The sequence below is a fragment of the Crocodylus porosus genome, unplaced genomic scaffold (genome assembly GCF_001723895.1).
Source record: "Crocodylus porosus isolate Cpor-Errol unplaced genomic scaffold, CroPor_comp1, whole genome shotgun sequence".
NCBI classification, from domain to species: Eukaryota; Metazoa; Chordata; order Crocodylia; family Crocodylidae; genus Crocodylus; species Crocodylus porosus.
In genome coordinates, this window is record NW_017728926.1 from 15,545,566 (window position 1) to 15,560,694 (window position 15,129).

Sequence of the window (15,129 nt, forward strand, 5' to 3'; positions counted from 1 at the left end):
AAAAGAGAAGAGCCTTGCTCAGGTGGCACAAAGGAGCTAGGACATCATGCATAATCCAGCCCTTTGCCTGTTTGCTAATGTACCTCATACCTTGACTACAGATAAACCAGATCCAGAAGGAGCAGGCAGGTCCATGCTACATTGAATCTGGCTGTAGGAGGGAACAGTTCCTCTGCTCCAAACCCAGCAGAAGTATTACCAGTACCCTCTGCCTGGCACTAGTCTTAGTTACTCCAGTACAGTGCTGTCTATGCTAACTGGTGCCATATTTATAAATGAGTTATTAACACTCTGGGACCTATTTTGCAGCTGTCATGGTAACATATTGTTCACGACACTGACAGCTGAAACCCCATAGAAACCTTCTGCTACATTTGAGAGTCTCTTCAGTGCTAATTACAGCACTTGTAAGACTTCCCAGACTTGCCCATGGGATCCAAGGAGAAGGCATTATATAACTGCATGCAATTCATTTTTTATTTTTAAAATGATGCTGTCCCAAGTCACTTGGCAGCCTCTTACACTCTGCTCCCTGATTTATTTTTATTTTCAATTGCAGAGGCATTGTTCATCTCCTGAGCCTTGATCCAGGACTAGCAGTCGGAAGAGTTTACTTTACTGCTTCTCGTGGCATTTAAACTCATCCACTGACCAAAGAGCTTTGCAGCAGTCCTGCACACATGATTTTGATAACTGGTATCTTGTGAACCACTACTGCTCCCTACAGAGTTCATTGCATAGTGCAGCTGAATGCTAGCTTGGCTTTATACCTCTTCCTGTATACTTTGTATCCTCTACCATCCCAGTCCTTGTGCCTTTTATGGGGAGAGACCATCTGTCTTTCTAAAATAAGGAGTAATTTTGTGATCAGGTTCCATGTGGAGTTAGTTGAAGAGCTACTAAGCATCTTTCATTTGTAATGTAAGGCAGGTCGACAAAGCTAAGAAGGCTTTAACCTGCTGCATGTTTCCCCATCGTTTGTAATAGGGATTAAAGCTGGGATTTTCCTGATCAAGGTTTCATTCTCCAGGCTGAGAGATGTTACAGCCTGCTCTTGAATCCCCTTGCTGGGCACCTGTCGATGGAGCACAAGGGTGGCAAAGCTCTAGACCCAGCGCAGTGTATTTTGCAGGCAGACGTTGCAGCTGTACAGCACATCTCAGGAGCGGTACGCTCATGTTATCACACGGTGGTGCTGTAGTGCTTCTCTGGCTGTGAAAACACAGGGAAGGCAGAACCAAAAAGGACATAAGGACTGTTTTTCCGTTCTGAGACCTAACTACATTGAGGGCCATGATGGGGGAGCCTGAATGGCAGCAGCCTCTGCTCTGAGGAGTCTCCAGGGCTCTCAGGCTGACACTGATGTTACTGAAACAGTTTCCTTTGTAAACCACAATATGGTATTAATAAATTTTAGGAGCAGGGTCCCTGGGCAGGCACTGTGCAAGCTGATTCCTTGGCTGGCTTAACAATGGCTAATGGGGAGTTATGTGCTATCAAACTGGAGCCCAAACATTAGCCATCCCGTGGCTTCCCATCTACTTGACTTTGAGCAATACTCAGCAGTTTTGACCACCTGTGCTTACATGCTGGGCAGCATCTTCAAATGACCCTAAGTCACTTAGAAGACAGAGCCTGAGCAGTTTAGCCAAGTCCTTTAAATGATCATCATCACCATCACCATCGTCGTCATCATTTCTAACATGGGTTCTACTTGGATTGCATTGCGAGGGGTACTGCTGACAGTATCTAGCTCCTGGGCTGATGCAGATTGCTGACATCCTTGTCTCTGTTCCCTTACAGATCAATGTGCTACAAGCTAAGAAGAAATTTGAAATACTGGATGCGGTAAGAGCTCTATTAAGTTGACCATATTGACGCTGCTGACTTCATGATATGCAGGCCTCGGTGTTGCATCCTGCATAGGCAAACACACTTCTGCGGCACCCATAGCATGGAGATAATGTAGTTTCTTTGACACCGGCAGGACAGCTGATGTGGGCTGCAGGGTGTTGTTACAATAGCAGATCATGAAAAAACAAGAGACACTCAGTGTACTGGAAGGTTGAGGGCTGTCAGGGATGAGTGATGCCGATGCTATTATCTCTGTGGGCTCACAGTGGGGCATGTAAGCTTAGCAAGGTCCGTGATATGAAGACAGGACAAGAAGGGAGTGCAGGAAGGCAGGAAGGGATGAGATGAAGTCTAGGGAGAGAGGTTATATAGCTAAGCCTTGGAAAGAGATGTTTAAGGGCAAAATTGACATGTTATATACTCCATGAGTGCTTATATAGCTATCATTGCCATGGTGCTGTAGCACCCTGCAGACAGTTCCCTTCCCTGCACAGTATTCCTGTTAGGGAGGATGTATTATTATCTCTATTTTACACAAGTGTTGAGAGAGCACATGACTTGCAGGGAGTCTGGGGCAGTACCAGGGGTAGCAGCTGGGTTCTGGTCTGGCTTATGAATCACAGAAACATACTATTTCTCGAGAAAGTATCTCCTTTGTGCTTAGCATGGAAAGGACCCTGCTGAAAATGGGATTTGTCTGGAGTGTAACCCCTTGGAAGCCCTCAGCATGACTACTGGGATTCATTTGGACCTGGGGGAGGGAGGGAGGAACTCGGTCTTCCAAAGATAGCTCCTTCCAAGAGAGCCGTCTCCACGCAGGCTGATGCTCTAGGCCAAAGCTGGGGCTGGCACTGCAGTGGTGTGAAAAGGTGGTCTGCACCTCAGGAGCTGGGATCTGCTGAGAGCTCATCTCTCTACTTCACGTCTGACTCTGTGCTTTGTTTCCTACCCTCAGATGCTGTCTTTCATGCAAGCCCAGTACACTTTTTTCCAGCAGGGATACAGCCTTCTTCATGAACTTGATCCTTACATGAAGAAACTAGCCACTGAGGTGAGGAGGTTGCGGGGGCAGTGATCTTTCATATGTCCCTATTGTCAGCTTAGAAACCCTTTGCCATGAAAGACCTCCTCCTTTAAACCCAGGTGCCAGGTAGCTGCAGGAGAGCAATGCTCAGGAGCCTGTGTTTGCCAGCTATATGGCCACCACAGGGATCCTTCTGCCAAGAGGTCAACCTTAATTAAATCAGACTGGGTATGTCCTGCTCACTGAACCGAACCATCAGGTCCACAGTCCATCTGGGGCTGGGCAGACCTCCCAGACATAAAAGCATACCTCACCCTGGGGTTGTTTTGCATTATATCTTTCCTACCTCAAGATAGGATCTGGGATTGGAGACATCTCTGAGATCTGACTGGAGAAAGGATATTTCCCCCAGAGGGCCCATCTCCAGTCCTATTCTGAACTCAGTTGACGCTGGGACAGGACTGCAGGGGTTGAGAAGGCTGTGGGCTGGTGCAGAAGTGATCGGTAAAGTTTGCTCCCAGCTCTGTGCCTCAGCATCAAGTCTCAGAGCTTTAGGGTAAGGAGCTCCCATTAATCAGGGAGATGACAGAGCATTACACTGAATCCCTCGCTGTCGGATGAGCCAGGGTGGTGAGCTAAGTGCTGCGCCAGCCCTCAGTGCCCACCTGAATGCAGCTTCACTTCGCTCCATTGCTTCCGGCGACTAAGGTGATTGGGTGGGCGGACGTCTTCCCAAGGGAGGAGAAGCGGCAGCGATGGCCGCTGGCGTCCTAGTGGGAACGATCGGCTGAATTTCCCATCTCGTTTTCTCCTCCTTGCCTTCAGCTGGACCAGCTGGTGATTGACTCTGCTGTGGAGAAGAGGGAGATGGAGCACAAGCATGCACTGATTCAGCAGAGGGTGAGTCCTGGGCTGCAAGCTGGCATGAGGGGACCCAGGAGAGGACACAGCTTCCTATCAGACAGGGAGAACTGAGAGGTCGCAGCACCTCGGGAGGCCTGGCTGAGGCAGTCCTAACCAGCCTGGCAGTGCCGAGAGGGCAGCAGCTGCTGCAAGAGGGGTTAGCGATGTGACGGTAATGCCCCTGCAGGTGCTGAGATATGTCAGCATGGTTCAGCACCACATGATCAGGCATTAGATCCTGCTGCAACCATGTTGCAAAGCTCAGTTTGAAATGGGGGTGCAGTGAGCGGAGGGGCGGTAGGTCGTAGCAAGTGAATATGGGGCGCTCACAGCCAAGACTATCCTAGCTTGCGGACTGGGAGTATGACGTGGGATTTCAAGCAGAAAAGAATCAGGACTCTTTTCCCAGCTCTGTGGCTGACCCGTTCTAACCTTCTACCTGCCTCAGTTTCCCCTGCCCTGGGATGCTTCTTCCCCTCACTGGTGCCACTGTCTGGGAGACTCACTGAGGTCTCTGAGTGCATGGGGCTGTTCCCAGCACGTGTTATCATCAGTCATTCCTGCATTAAAACAGTCTCAATAACCAGGCCAAGACCGTGCCATGAAACTGCCTTTGGGCTTGGAGAGCAGTTGCAGCTGGAGTCTGTCCCCCTCCTGCTCTTGCACTTCTCTGCCTGTCCTTGGGTGAGTCGGAGTGAATTGGGAGGAGTGTCTGGTGAGGCCTGCAATCTGCAGCTGCTGCAGTGGCGGCCCAGCCCTCCTGACGCTTCCCTCTCTGCTCACACATCTGTCCAGCCAGCTTCCTTCTTCCCCCCGCCGCCTTTCCCCTCCGCCTTTCTCCGTGAGGCAGCCGCCGCGGCAGCTCGCCTCACTGCCCAGCTCCACCAGATGGTCAGCGCCCCCTTTTAAATCAGCTAGCTGACAAATGCATGCATGGAGCCATTTGTTCCCTGAGGGCTGAGCCGACTTCAGGGCCCTTTCTTCATTCACATGGAGATCACAGTTAGCTTAATGGGTTGTGAGAAGGGGAGGCAGGCTTTACTGCCACATCTCACTTCCCTCCCTTAGGAGGGATTCCCAGCTTCCAGGGAGGTTTCTTGCTTGCTAATCAGATTTCTCTACACCCTGCCCAATGGGGCAGAGCACAGCTATTTAAGCCATGTCTTCCAGACAGATGCAGGGATTTGAGGCACCAAGCTGACTTTCACAATACAATTGCATGAGGGGTGGGGAGAGGGAGAAAGAGGGGTACATGTGGCAGCGGATGGATGGACGCTGTGTTTGAAGTGAACCCCTTCAGCAGAGGGTCCATCAGAAACTGGCATTCGCTGTAAAAACTTCCTGCCTTTTACAAAAGTTCACTCTCTACCTTTACTCTCTACCTTTTCCCAGCACCTCCCATCTGCAGATTTCAGAGTCCTTCCCAGACATGGATTGCTAAGGCTGACAAAGTCTCTGTGAGCTGCCAGTCAAAATGTTGTGACCCTAGAGATGCAGAAGTCTAAGTGACTAGTGCAGGGTCATGCACTGAGTCCGTGATGGGGAGGTTTCAATTCAAATGTGGCTGGACACCTGGGGGAAGTATCCTTCTTATGGCAAGGTCCTTCCTTGACTGGCCAGGACCTCAGAGGTCCATCTGATCTGAAAGACACCCCTTTCTAGCAGCTTCCAGTGTCTGCACAGATATACTTTTGTCCCACAGCAAGCCAAGGGAAAAACAACCTATTTCCAACAGTATATGCATGGCTCCCCTGAGATTCCTGCTGGAGTGGTGGTTTGCTGTTGATTAAGAGGGAAGAATTCCCTCCTGGGACTTAACAAGTTCGTTCTTTCCATTTTCCTTGAAAGTCTCCTTTTTGAGGGACAACTAGGATTATCCCTGTGACATGGCCAGAGCCCTGAGTAGCATGGCTTCAGAGGTAATTTCACCCTGTGTGTTACCTGGATCAAAAGTAGCTAGCAGAACAGGGAATAATATTTAACAGGGAGAACTTGGAGGTTGGGCCCGTCCAGGTCATTATGTCTCCAAGGAGGAGGGGGGTGGAGGAGATCCTTGGAGCGACATTCGAGGGACAGTTTCTAACACAAATCTGATGTTTTCCTTGGAAGAGGTATAGCCAGGAGATTGCAGAATTGTGGGGAGCCAGCAGGGTCTGCTTCTCTCTCACTCCCTGGGGCCCATGCAGATTGCTTCATTTGCACTTCCCAGAGGTGTGTGAATGAAGATGCCCAGCTAAAATTGAGACAAAACTTGATATTGATTTTTCTCCACGTGTGGGAGGAAGAGGGTTGTACAAGGCCTTTGACAGGCAGGGAAGGGAGAGTGCAGGACGTATCATCTGCAGAGGGGCCTCTTGAGGGATGTGTGAAGATGGATTCCTGTCTTTTGCTGACCGAGCAACGTCTGGGCTCAGTGCTGAATGTCAGGCTGTGCTTCCTGTAGTCCCAGAGCAGGCTGAACTGGAAAGACTTCACATGAACCAGGCATTTTGAAGTGATACCGTGCCAAAGTCTGCTTGGTTTTGCGGATGTCTGAATGGCCCCATGGAAATCAATGCGTATGGCACATGTACCCCAGGGCAGTTGGAATCCCACTGTGCCATCTTCCATTCCCATTTATATCAAAGTAAATCCAGAGAAACTCATCTGCAGTCAGAGGAACATGGGACACAGGGCTGGAAGGCACCTTTAAGTTGTCAGATTCAGTCCCCAGCTGTTGCATGTAACCTTATCAGGGTTGTAGGCAACCATGTCATGTTTAGTCTCCATTGGCTTTGATACAGCCCAGGCTGTTCCAGCTGGAAGAACTCTTGATTCTTGGCCTGCCAGCTATTGTTTCTAGCTTTACACCAGGATTTTGAATAACTCATTCTCAACCAATTGTAGGGACAAAGGATCCCACAAGAAGGGATAAACCAGTCTGCCTCGGCCTCCATTTTCTTCTAGCACAGGTTTTCCTGTGGCCTTTGCAGAGTATATAACAGCTTCTGCCTTTGCAGCTAGTTTGTTGCTCTGCAATGCTAGGGAAAACCAAATCGAAAGCTGTTGCTTCATACTACTGCTGGAGCTTCAATACTGAGCTCCAAAAGCAGCTTCAGCCCTACCTTCTGGATTTGCATTCACATGTTCCTGGTCAGGGCCAAAATCAAACAGACCTGTCTGAGGCCTTCATGAGACACAGTTTTGGGGAAAATATGGCCCTTAAATCCTTTTACTCCTGAATGATGTCAAATGTGAACTGGGCAGAACTGTTAAGTAATGTATTTTTTCTCTTCTTTTCTCTCTCCATCACCAATTATGGATGTGCCTCCTCCAGACTCTCCTGCAGGTAAGTACACACACGCTGTACTGTGGTGTCTTAAAGAGCTTGCTTGCTTCCTGTCATGAACTGTAGAAATAGTTGCGTAGAGTCACATCTGTCTCCTGCTTTTGGAAAGATGCTGGCAATTGGAGTTGATCATGGCCCTGCTCATCAGTGCACCAGCTCGTCACTTCTGGACACTTCATTTCCAAAGACAATTGCAGCTGAATTCAGTAGTTTCATCTTAATCCCTAGTGGACTTTCATTCACTAAATAAAACATCCATGGGGGTTTATCCCTATTCCAACTTTTGAGTCATTTTGAGGCATGATGAAATAGCAGGGGAGCCCTGAGCAGGGCTGAATTGAATCTATGTACACTAGGCATCTATCTACATCTCTAATAGCTTTAAAAGTCTAACTGTGCCTGACCGAAGTGAGGAGTGCTGCGATTCAGGAATGAGGTGCGTTGGGAGAGTTATGGGCCTGGAAGCTTTCCTAGGTGAGGTGGCCTGAGAAGAACTTAGGACTGCAATGATGAATGATGTGGTTAGTCAGGACTTCAGTACCAGGTATAGAAGTATGGGCAAGATTTGCATGGTACATACCCATGTTCTTCCCGGGTCTCACCAGGCCTGCTCTATCTAGCACTACCACGAGCATGAGAATTGCAGGAGTGAGGAATACAGGACCACAGTGGATGTGTTTTGCCCTGATAATGAAGGTCTTGCCTACAAAGCGGAGTAAACTTCTTTCTACAGAGGTGGGTGCAGGAAGTGTGTCCACAAAAGGAGATAGTGCAGAGCAACTTGCTTCTCCTGATCTTCCCTCTCCGGAGGGATCGCAGGGCTCAGGACCATGGACACCTCCTCCTGTTCTTTTCACCTGTGCCCACCAAGCCTCTGCTCCCCCAGTGACAGCAGAGGTAGCTGAAAGGCAGCAGCGTGTCTGTCTGCTTCTTCCTGCTGAGTGAAAGAGTGTCCTCAGTCATGAAAGTCAATAATTAACCAGTCTGGGGCTCACCCTGCTCTGCATCAGCTGGAATGAGGAAGCACATCTTTCCCCGCTCCTCTTGCTCCACGGATCGCTCTGCTACAGCATGCACTTCTGCCTCCATAACCTTGTTGGCTCAATGCATTTTCTTTCACAAAAGAAACCTTGGAAACTTCTCAAAAGGACAGGGTGGGCGAAGCAGCTGGTGGATCTCCTGTTTGTGCTCTTGGAGCTCGGCAATCCTTCGATACTGCTGCTTCTTGCCCATCAGGGTGTTTCAGGGAAGACCGATGGGCTTGGGTCCCAGGTATACCAGTGTGCCAGGGGTATGGGGTGCAGTGCATGGGGAACCTCAGCTCATTAGCTAGGAAAGACATCAGTCTACAGGCCCTATATCCGAGTCAAAATCCAGACTTAAGTTCAGCAAGGAGAATCCTGCCTGTGTTGTATATGCCCAACAAAGGGCGTGCACCACTCTGTGGGGGCTTGGTGCTGGAAGAGAAGTGAGCTTGGCCACAAGGCCTTTTCCTGTTCATGAGCCATAGCACCTGCCATCATGGCCAGTGCCTGCATTTTGGCTGCCCTTGTACCCCCTTTTGGCACTGACATTGCAGAGAGCAGGCCCTGCACAAGACTGGCCATTGCTTATGGCAGCTCATCCTATCCCCTCAGTACAGGCAGATGAGCCAGTGAGGCTTTTTTCTTCTGGTGCACTCTGGTCCTCTTCCACAGGGGAAGACAACAGTGAGGCCAGGGAATTAAAGACCCTTTTCTGATGAGATTAAGGAAATGCCTTCAAAGTGTGATGATCTGCAGCTGAACTGAGTAGCAAAATGAGGGTGAGAAAGTCTGATGGCTCCTTTTAATCCACTGTGCAGCAGAGAAATTGGGCAGGATTTAACTTGGCAGCTTGCTGGCAGATGGTATTTGAGGACTAGTCATTCTCTCCAGGGCTGGAGCTACAGGCCCAGCTACAGACCACTCTGAGTCCTGTGGCATTAGTAGGAATTGCCAAATGGAAAGCAGGACAACAGGTAACACACCAGGGGGGAAATCTGGTGGCTAGAAGGATCCAAACTAGACCCCTTAGATCCTAGTTTTCCCTCCATATAGTTGGCCGAACTAAATTCCAAGAACCAAAAGTGTTTTGTCCTCTAAGATTTGTGTGTGGTACTAAAATGGGTAGTTTCATCCCACCTCTGGTTTCCTTCTGCAGTTGGGGAAAGCCCAGGTAGCTCACTTTGGAAATCAAATGACTGGAGGTGTGAACCTCAGCTCCTCACCCCAGTCCAAGTGGGAGAAGTTTGCATTGACAAACTTTGTTTAGCATCATCTTTATGGGTTGAGAAATCGAATTAGCTGCCTTTTAGCTGTGATGGGTCCAGCCCAGAGCTCCAGTCCCTAAACTCCACCAGCAGCAGCAGGATTCAAAATGTGAGTTTAGAAGCACGTCCGTATTTTGCTTCCTTCTGAAAATCCAGACTTGTAGTCAGGTGCAGCCCTGAGCACTGGAAACCCAGGCTTGATTTCCGTAGCATGAGTCCATTCCTGGTCTTCTTTGAAAGCAACACAAGAAACACACTGGAAATATTTGTGCCATCTGGGCCCCTTTTCTGAATCCCTGACAAGGTGTGCTGAACCATTCAGAGTCAAACCTAGAAACCCCGTTGTACCTGCCAGAACTTCCCTGTGGGCTGCAGGTGATGCTTCGGAGGTGCAGGAAGCAGGAACGGATTCAGGAAATGTAGAGAGGGGAGAAGCAGCAGCTGTGCAGGGCGTGGAGTTCATCGATCATTCCACATCCATCCAGGCAGTCATGCAGACTGGTGCTCCTCAGCAGGAACAAAATGTGGAGTGCTTTCTTGGCTTTCTTTTTGTAATGCTCTCTCTGGAGAACATCATGCCCCAGGAGCTGAAAGTGTAACAGAATTTGAAGGCTACTGACAAGTGTTTCCTGAGTATTGGCTTGTGCACGTGCTCCTTTTGCCTAATTGCCCTATGGGAGGTAGCGGGAGGAGTGGAGAAAAGGTGGGGGGGATTCATTTGTGAGCTTTCTGTTCCCAGGGGCATTACACAGAAGTGATGACTTCATCCAGTAGAGCAGGGAGGGTCTCTCTAATGCAATGCATTTAAAATAAAGCACTTCACACAACTTCTCTGCTAAGCAGATGCCCAGGGGAAGGCTGTGGGGTTACTAGGGGTCAGGCTTAAAGGTGGGGAGGAGGCAGTTATTCAACACCAGATCTCAAGACACAGAATCATAGAAAATGAAGGTTGGCAGGGACCTCAGGAAGTCATCTAGTCCAACCCCCGGCTCAAAGCAGGATCAGCCCCAGCTAGATCATCCCAGCCAAGGCTTTGTCCAGCTGGGTCTTAAAAACCTTCAAGGATGGAGACTCTGCCACCTCTCCATGTAACCTGTTCCAGTGCTTCACTACTCTCCTAGTAAGAGAGTTTTTTTCTAATCTCTAACCTAAATCTCCCTTGCTGCAACTTGAGCCCATTGCTCCTTCTTCTGTCATTGTCCCCACTGAGAACAGCCCAGCTCCATCTTTTGAACCCCCCTGCAGGTAGTTGAAGGCTGCTATTAAATCCCCTCTCAGTCTTCTCTTCTCCAGACTAAATAAGCCCAGCCTCTCCTCACAAGTCATGTCCTCCAGCCCCACAACCATTTTTGTTGCCCTTCACTGGACTCTGTCCAATTTGTCCACATCCTTTCTGTAGTGGCGGGGCAAAACTGGACACAGAATTGCCCACTGCCTTAGCTTCTTACTCAGGTCGCCTTGTGATAAACAGTGGAGCACCTATACTGGAGCTTAGGATGGGTCATTCTCCCCATCCTGCACTGTTATAGGGAGCCACACAATGTTACCCCCGTGCTGAGCTAGAGAGAAACCCCAGATTTGATAGCCCTAGCCCAGTGCTTGCTCTGGGCAAACTTGACTTCCTTTTCAAGGTCACTGGTACCAGTAAGCTGGTGCCTGTGTATGCTTTGTGTGAAGGGACCAGCCTGTCTTCCTGGGCATCCGGGAAGTGCTGATAGCAGGTTGTGCTGAGAGTATTGTGGCTGCATTGGATGTAGATTTAAGTGAGGTAGGGAATAGGATATGGCCTACAGTGTACTAGATGCATTATGATTTTGATGCAGAAAACAGTCCAAAAATAGACCTTGGAACTGGGTGTCGAGAGAGGGGTTTGTTCTCAGCTGTCACTGAATTGCTGTCCCCTGCTCTAACCAGCTCTGTTCCTCAGTTTCCCTGCTTGTAAAGCAGAAAAGGTGATGCTTATCCACTTTTGTGCAAAGCTCTGATATCTGCAGATGAAGTGCAGTTAGAGGAGGCAGTTACTGCTTCATGTCTTTGCATATGCTGTGCTTAGGCTTGGATGCAAGAGAAAAATAGGATGGCATCATATCATAAGAGCCTCCAAACACTGCAGCAATGATGTGGGAGCCAGCTGTGGAGCCTGTCTGATTTATTCCCCACCCTTCTTCAAAGCTTTGGGCACCCATGATTGCACTTCACACTGGAAAGATAAGCGGCAATATCATTTATCCCCCTCCTGATACCTTCCCCAGCAATACAGTGCTAGGTGGGCTGTGGCAGGAGGAGAGGGAATCCAATCTTAAAATAATATGCTATGGGCCTGCCTTGGGGATAGCTGTAATGATGGTGCTGTACTAATTGAATTACCCATGGGCAGTTTGGTGAGGCATAGAAAGTGGCCCGTTAAGTACCCCATTTGCTTGTAGGAGCTGCTGTTTCAATTTAGAGTTCCCCCCACTCTCAAAAACATAGAAAACAGAAAAAAAATTCTCAGGGGCAGGGGGAGAAATTGGGCACGGACCCTGGTTGTTTTTCTTTCTGTTGTTATCCCAGTGTCTTTTCCCCATCCCTCTTCCCCTCCTCTCTCCAGGGGCATCTGTCACCTTTTGTGAGGAGTCCCAGGTGGCTATCATTTCAAGCTGCCTTTGTTATTGTAACCATTGCCCCCCCTGCTACCCACCCCACCTCTCTGACAAGCTCCATTTGCTGTTTCACAGCCTCCCTGAAAACAAGCCTGACTTAAACAGAAAGGATCCCAATAAAATGGGAGCACAGAGGGCGGGGAAGAGTGTGGATGCTTGTGGTTTGGAGCTAACTGTTTCAGACTCTCCAATATGGTAAGAAAAGAGAAGAGGAGAGCTTTAACAAGGGGCCGATGGGCTGCTCTGCATTTGCTGTGTGCACATGGGTGTGCAAGGGGAAAGTAGCATGACATTTAAATGAGGGCAGAGGCTGGGGACACAGTGTGATACTGCCCTGGCAGCTCTTCTGGGGCAGACTGGAGTTCAGATTTGTTTTAAGCCACAAGTAAAATGAATTTGTGCATTTTCTTCCTACTTTGAGTACCACAAAGTGGACGTGCGCACACAGACAGTAACAGATACAGATGTGCATGCGCACACACACACACATACACAAGCTGAGATTTGTTGGAAGTTGCAGTTTGGGACATTTAAGGAAGAAACTTGAGAGATGAGCTTTTGAACTCCTTTAAAAGATACTGGCTTGCAAAAGTTTTATGAAGGAACTGAAGGGAAAAGGAGAAATATTTTAGCTTAGAAACAAATGGCCCCATTTAAAACAGCTTTAGTCTGGCATGACGGGTAGTCTGTGCCTAGGAGAAGCCTGCCGGATGGACTAGGGGGTGCCTGCAGGGAAGCTGCAAGGCGCTCATGACTGTAGCTGGAGCTAGATAAATAAGCATAATTACCAGTCATAAGGAATTTTTGGCCCTGTCCCTAGTGCCCTTTGTTGGAGGGCCTCAAAGCATGCTGCAGCCTGGCAACCACCCTGCCTAGAAGGGAAGACTTATTGCCATTCTCCATTTTACTGATGGGAAAACTGAGCCCCAGAGTGATTAAATGACTTGCCCGAATTTACAGTGTGAGTCCACACCATAGAGCCAGGCCTCTTGTCTGCTCGTCTTGTATGTTAACCGTGAGCTTGTCGTCGCTCTCCCCTCCTGTCCTCCCTTTCTAAGAAACGAAGAGTTACCCAGGTAGGATGAGAAAATAGGAAGTATATAGACATTGCCTTACAGCCTCTTAATTCACCTCCTGGCTGAAGGGATGTGGGGGGGAGCACATGCTGTCCGTCGTATGGGTGAGGGCAGGCATGCATGTCAGGGCAGTGCCGTCTGCTTGATTAAGTAGGGACAGTAATTAATAAACCAGTTGGCCATATGGCACTTTTAGCAGGCCAGCATGCCAGGGCCCAGGCTGAGCATGCTAGCCTCCATGGGCCAATGGATGGCTCCTCTTTCCTGGGGAGGGGTCCTGTGATTTGGGGGCAGGGGGAACATGGCTCCTTCCAGAAGCATGCCAAGTCCTTTGAAGCTTGGCTCCGCTGAGGTCAAGGGACATAGGCTCCCCCTGTCAGCTTTGCTCTGTCTTTGTTGGCTTCCCCCATCCCACAGTGACAGCTGTATGATAATTAGCCTTTGCTCTAAGCTGATTGACTGTGAATGGGAAGCACGAGGAGGGGCCAGGCAGGTGGTCCCTAGAGTCCAGCACGCTTCCCCGCCCAGTGTCCCTGCTTTGACAGGAGCCAACGGCAGCGCTTGCAGCCACCCAAAAAAGGAGGAGGAGGGGAGAGGAGAAGGGAAGGGAAAAAAAAGAATCCCTCCTTCCTTGCCTGCCAGCCGCAGAGGCTGCTTTAGAGAGCGATCTAAGGAGACGCACACAGCAGCTCCCCACTTCTTTGGCTGGAGCATCAGAGCATCCCCCTCGCAGCTGGCGGCATGAAGATTTTCGGCAGGCTCGAGTACCTCCTGGTAAGGAGCTTGGTCTGGAGGGGATTTGGCTGACGGAGTGAGCGTGCGGGAGCTTTGGAGAAGTTAGCGGTGTTAGCAGGACTGGTTCTCCCTGTGTGCCGGTGGGGGAGGCGAGTTAGTACTTTGGAGACTTGAATGCGTTTGGCACCTGGTGCACAATTTGAAGGTCTCTGAGCATCTTTCTCCCAGCTGGTTGGAGAGTGGGGGCACCATGCCTCTGCAGACAGGAATAGAAACAAAAGGACTGTCAATCAGACTCTTCCAGGTCTGTCGGTGGATGCTGTATAGGAATGTGTTTGGCTGGGTTTGCCTGCAGGACCTGTCTGTGCTCACAGGGTCGTGATGTCTGCAGTGTGTCTGCACAAAGAGGGGTTACAGAGACACAGGGATCATCACCTTTAGAAAGTGCTTTATTATTCATGTGTGTCTGCAGCGTGTATGTCCTTGTGTCCCTTTGTGAAATGTGTCTGTGTGCATACATGCCGAATATGCAGAGCCATGTGATTTTACACGTAAAATGGGCATTTACGGCTACAGAATGCTCACACCTCATACCGTAGTGACATGCAGAATCATGCATAGCATCATGCTGCATTTACTTGCACATACCGTATATTATATATGGACACATGTCTGTGTGCAATGCAGCGTGCATGACATAACTGTTACTTAGGAGAACCACTCAATGCTTTGAAAATAAAGAGGGTTCTTTTGGGTAAAACTACTGGGTCGCCTCTGAGGCAATGCACCGCAGGTGCTTTCTATTTCCTATTGCTCAAATCATCATTAGTAAGGAGGTTTTCTTATAAAGAAAGTATACACAAGCCCATTGGGGCATCTTTCCATCTCTGCAATAAAAAGCATGAAATGGTGAATATGACGATTAATTCCGAGCTCTTATACAGCACTTTTCATCCTAACAAAGGAGGTCCGTATTGTCATTAGAATTCATATGACGGGGGGTGGGGGCATCGCTATAACATCGTGTGCTGTTTTAGAGAAGGTCCCATCCTACGGCTCTCCTCTCCTCCAGCTACTGCCCCTACCAGGACAGGGTGAGAAACCTTTTCTAGGGAACTTACTTCACCAGCATGGAGTTGCCAGAGGTTCACAGCCTGGGCTCTCCCTCTGAAGAAGACTTGCCTGAAAGGGGCAGAGGGGATGTCTCTGCTCTTCATTGTACATCTGTTCACTTTAACTGGAGGTTTATTGAATTGGACTGGTCTCCTCTGCATGCA

General features: G+C 49.2%; 1 protein-coding gene across 1 annotated transcript in view; it reads left to right on the top strand.

Moving 5' to 3' along the window:
• ACAP3 (ArfGAP with coiled-coil, ankyrin repeat and PH domains 3) overlaps nucleotides 1-15,129 on the top strand; it is a 101,351-nt gene that overhangs the window by 49,343 nt on the left and 36,879 nt on the right. Inside the window, exons 8-11 of the mRNA XM_019541740.1 lie at nucleotides 1,804-1,848; nucleotides 2,810-2,905; nucleotides 3,704-3,778; nucleotides 7,098-7,109. Of these exons, the coding sequence (XP_019397285.1) occupies nucleotides 1,804-1,848; nucleotides 2,810-2,905; nucleotides 3,704-3,778; nucleotides 7,098-7,109 (228 nt within the window). The remainder of the gene's footprint in view (nucleotides 1-1,803; nucleotides 1,849-2,809; nucleotides 2,906-3,703; nucleotides 3,779-7,097; nucleotides 7,110-15,129) is intronic.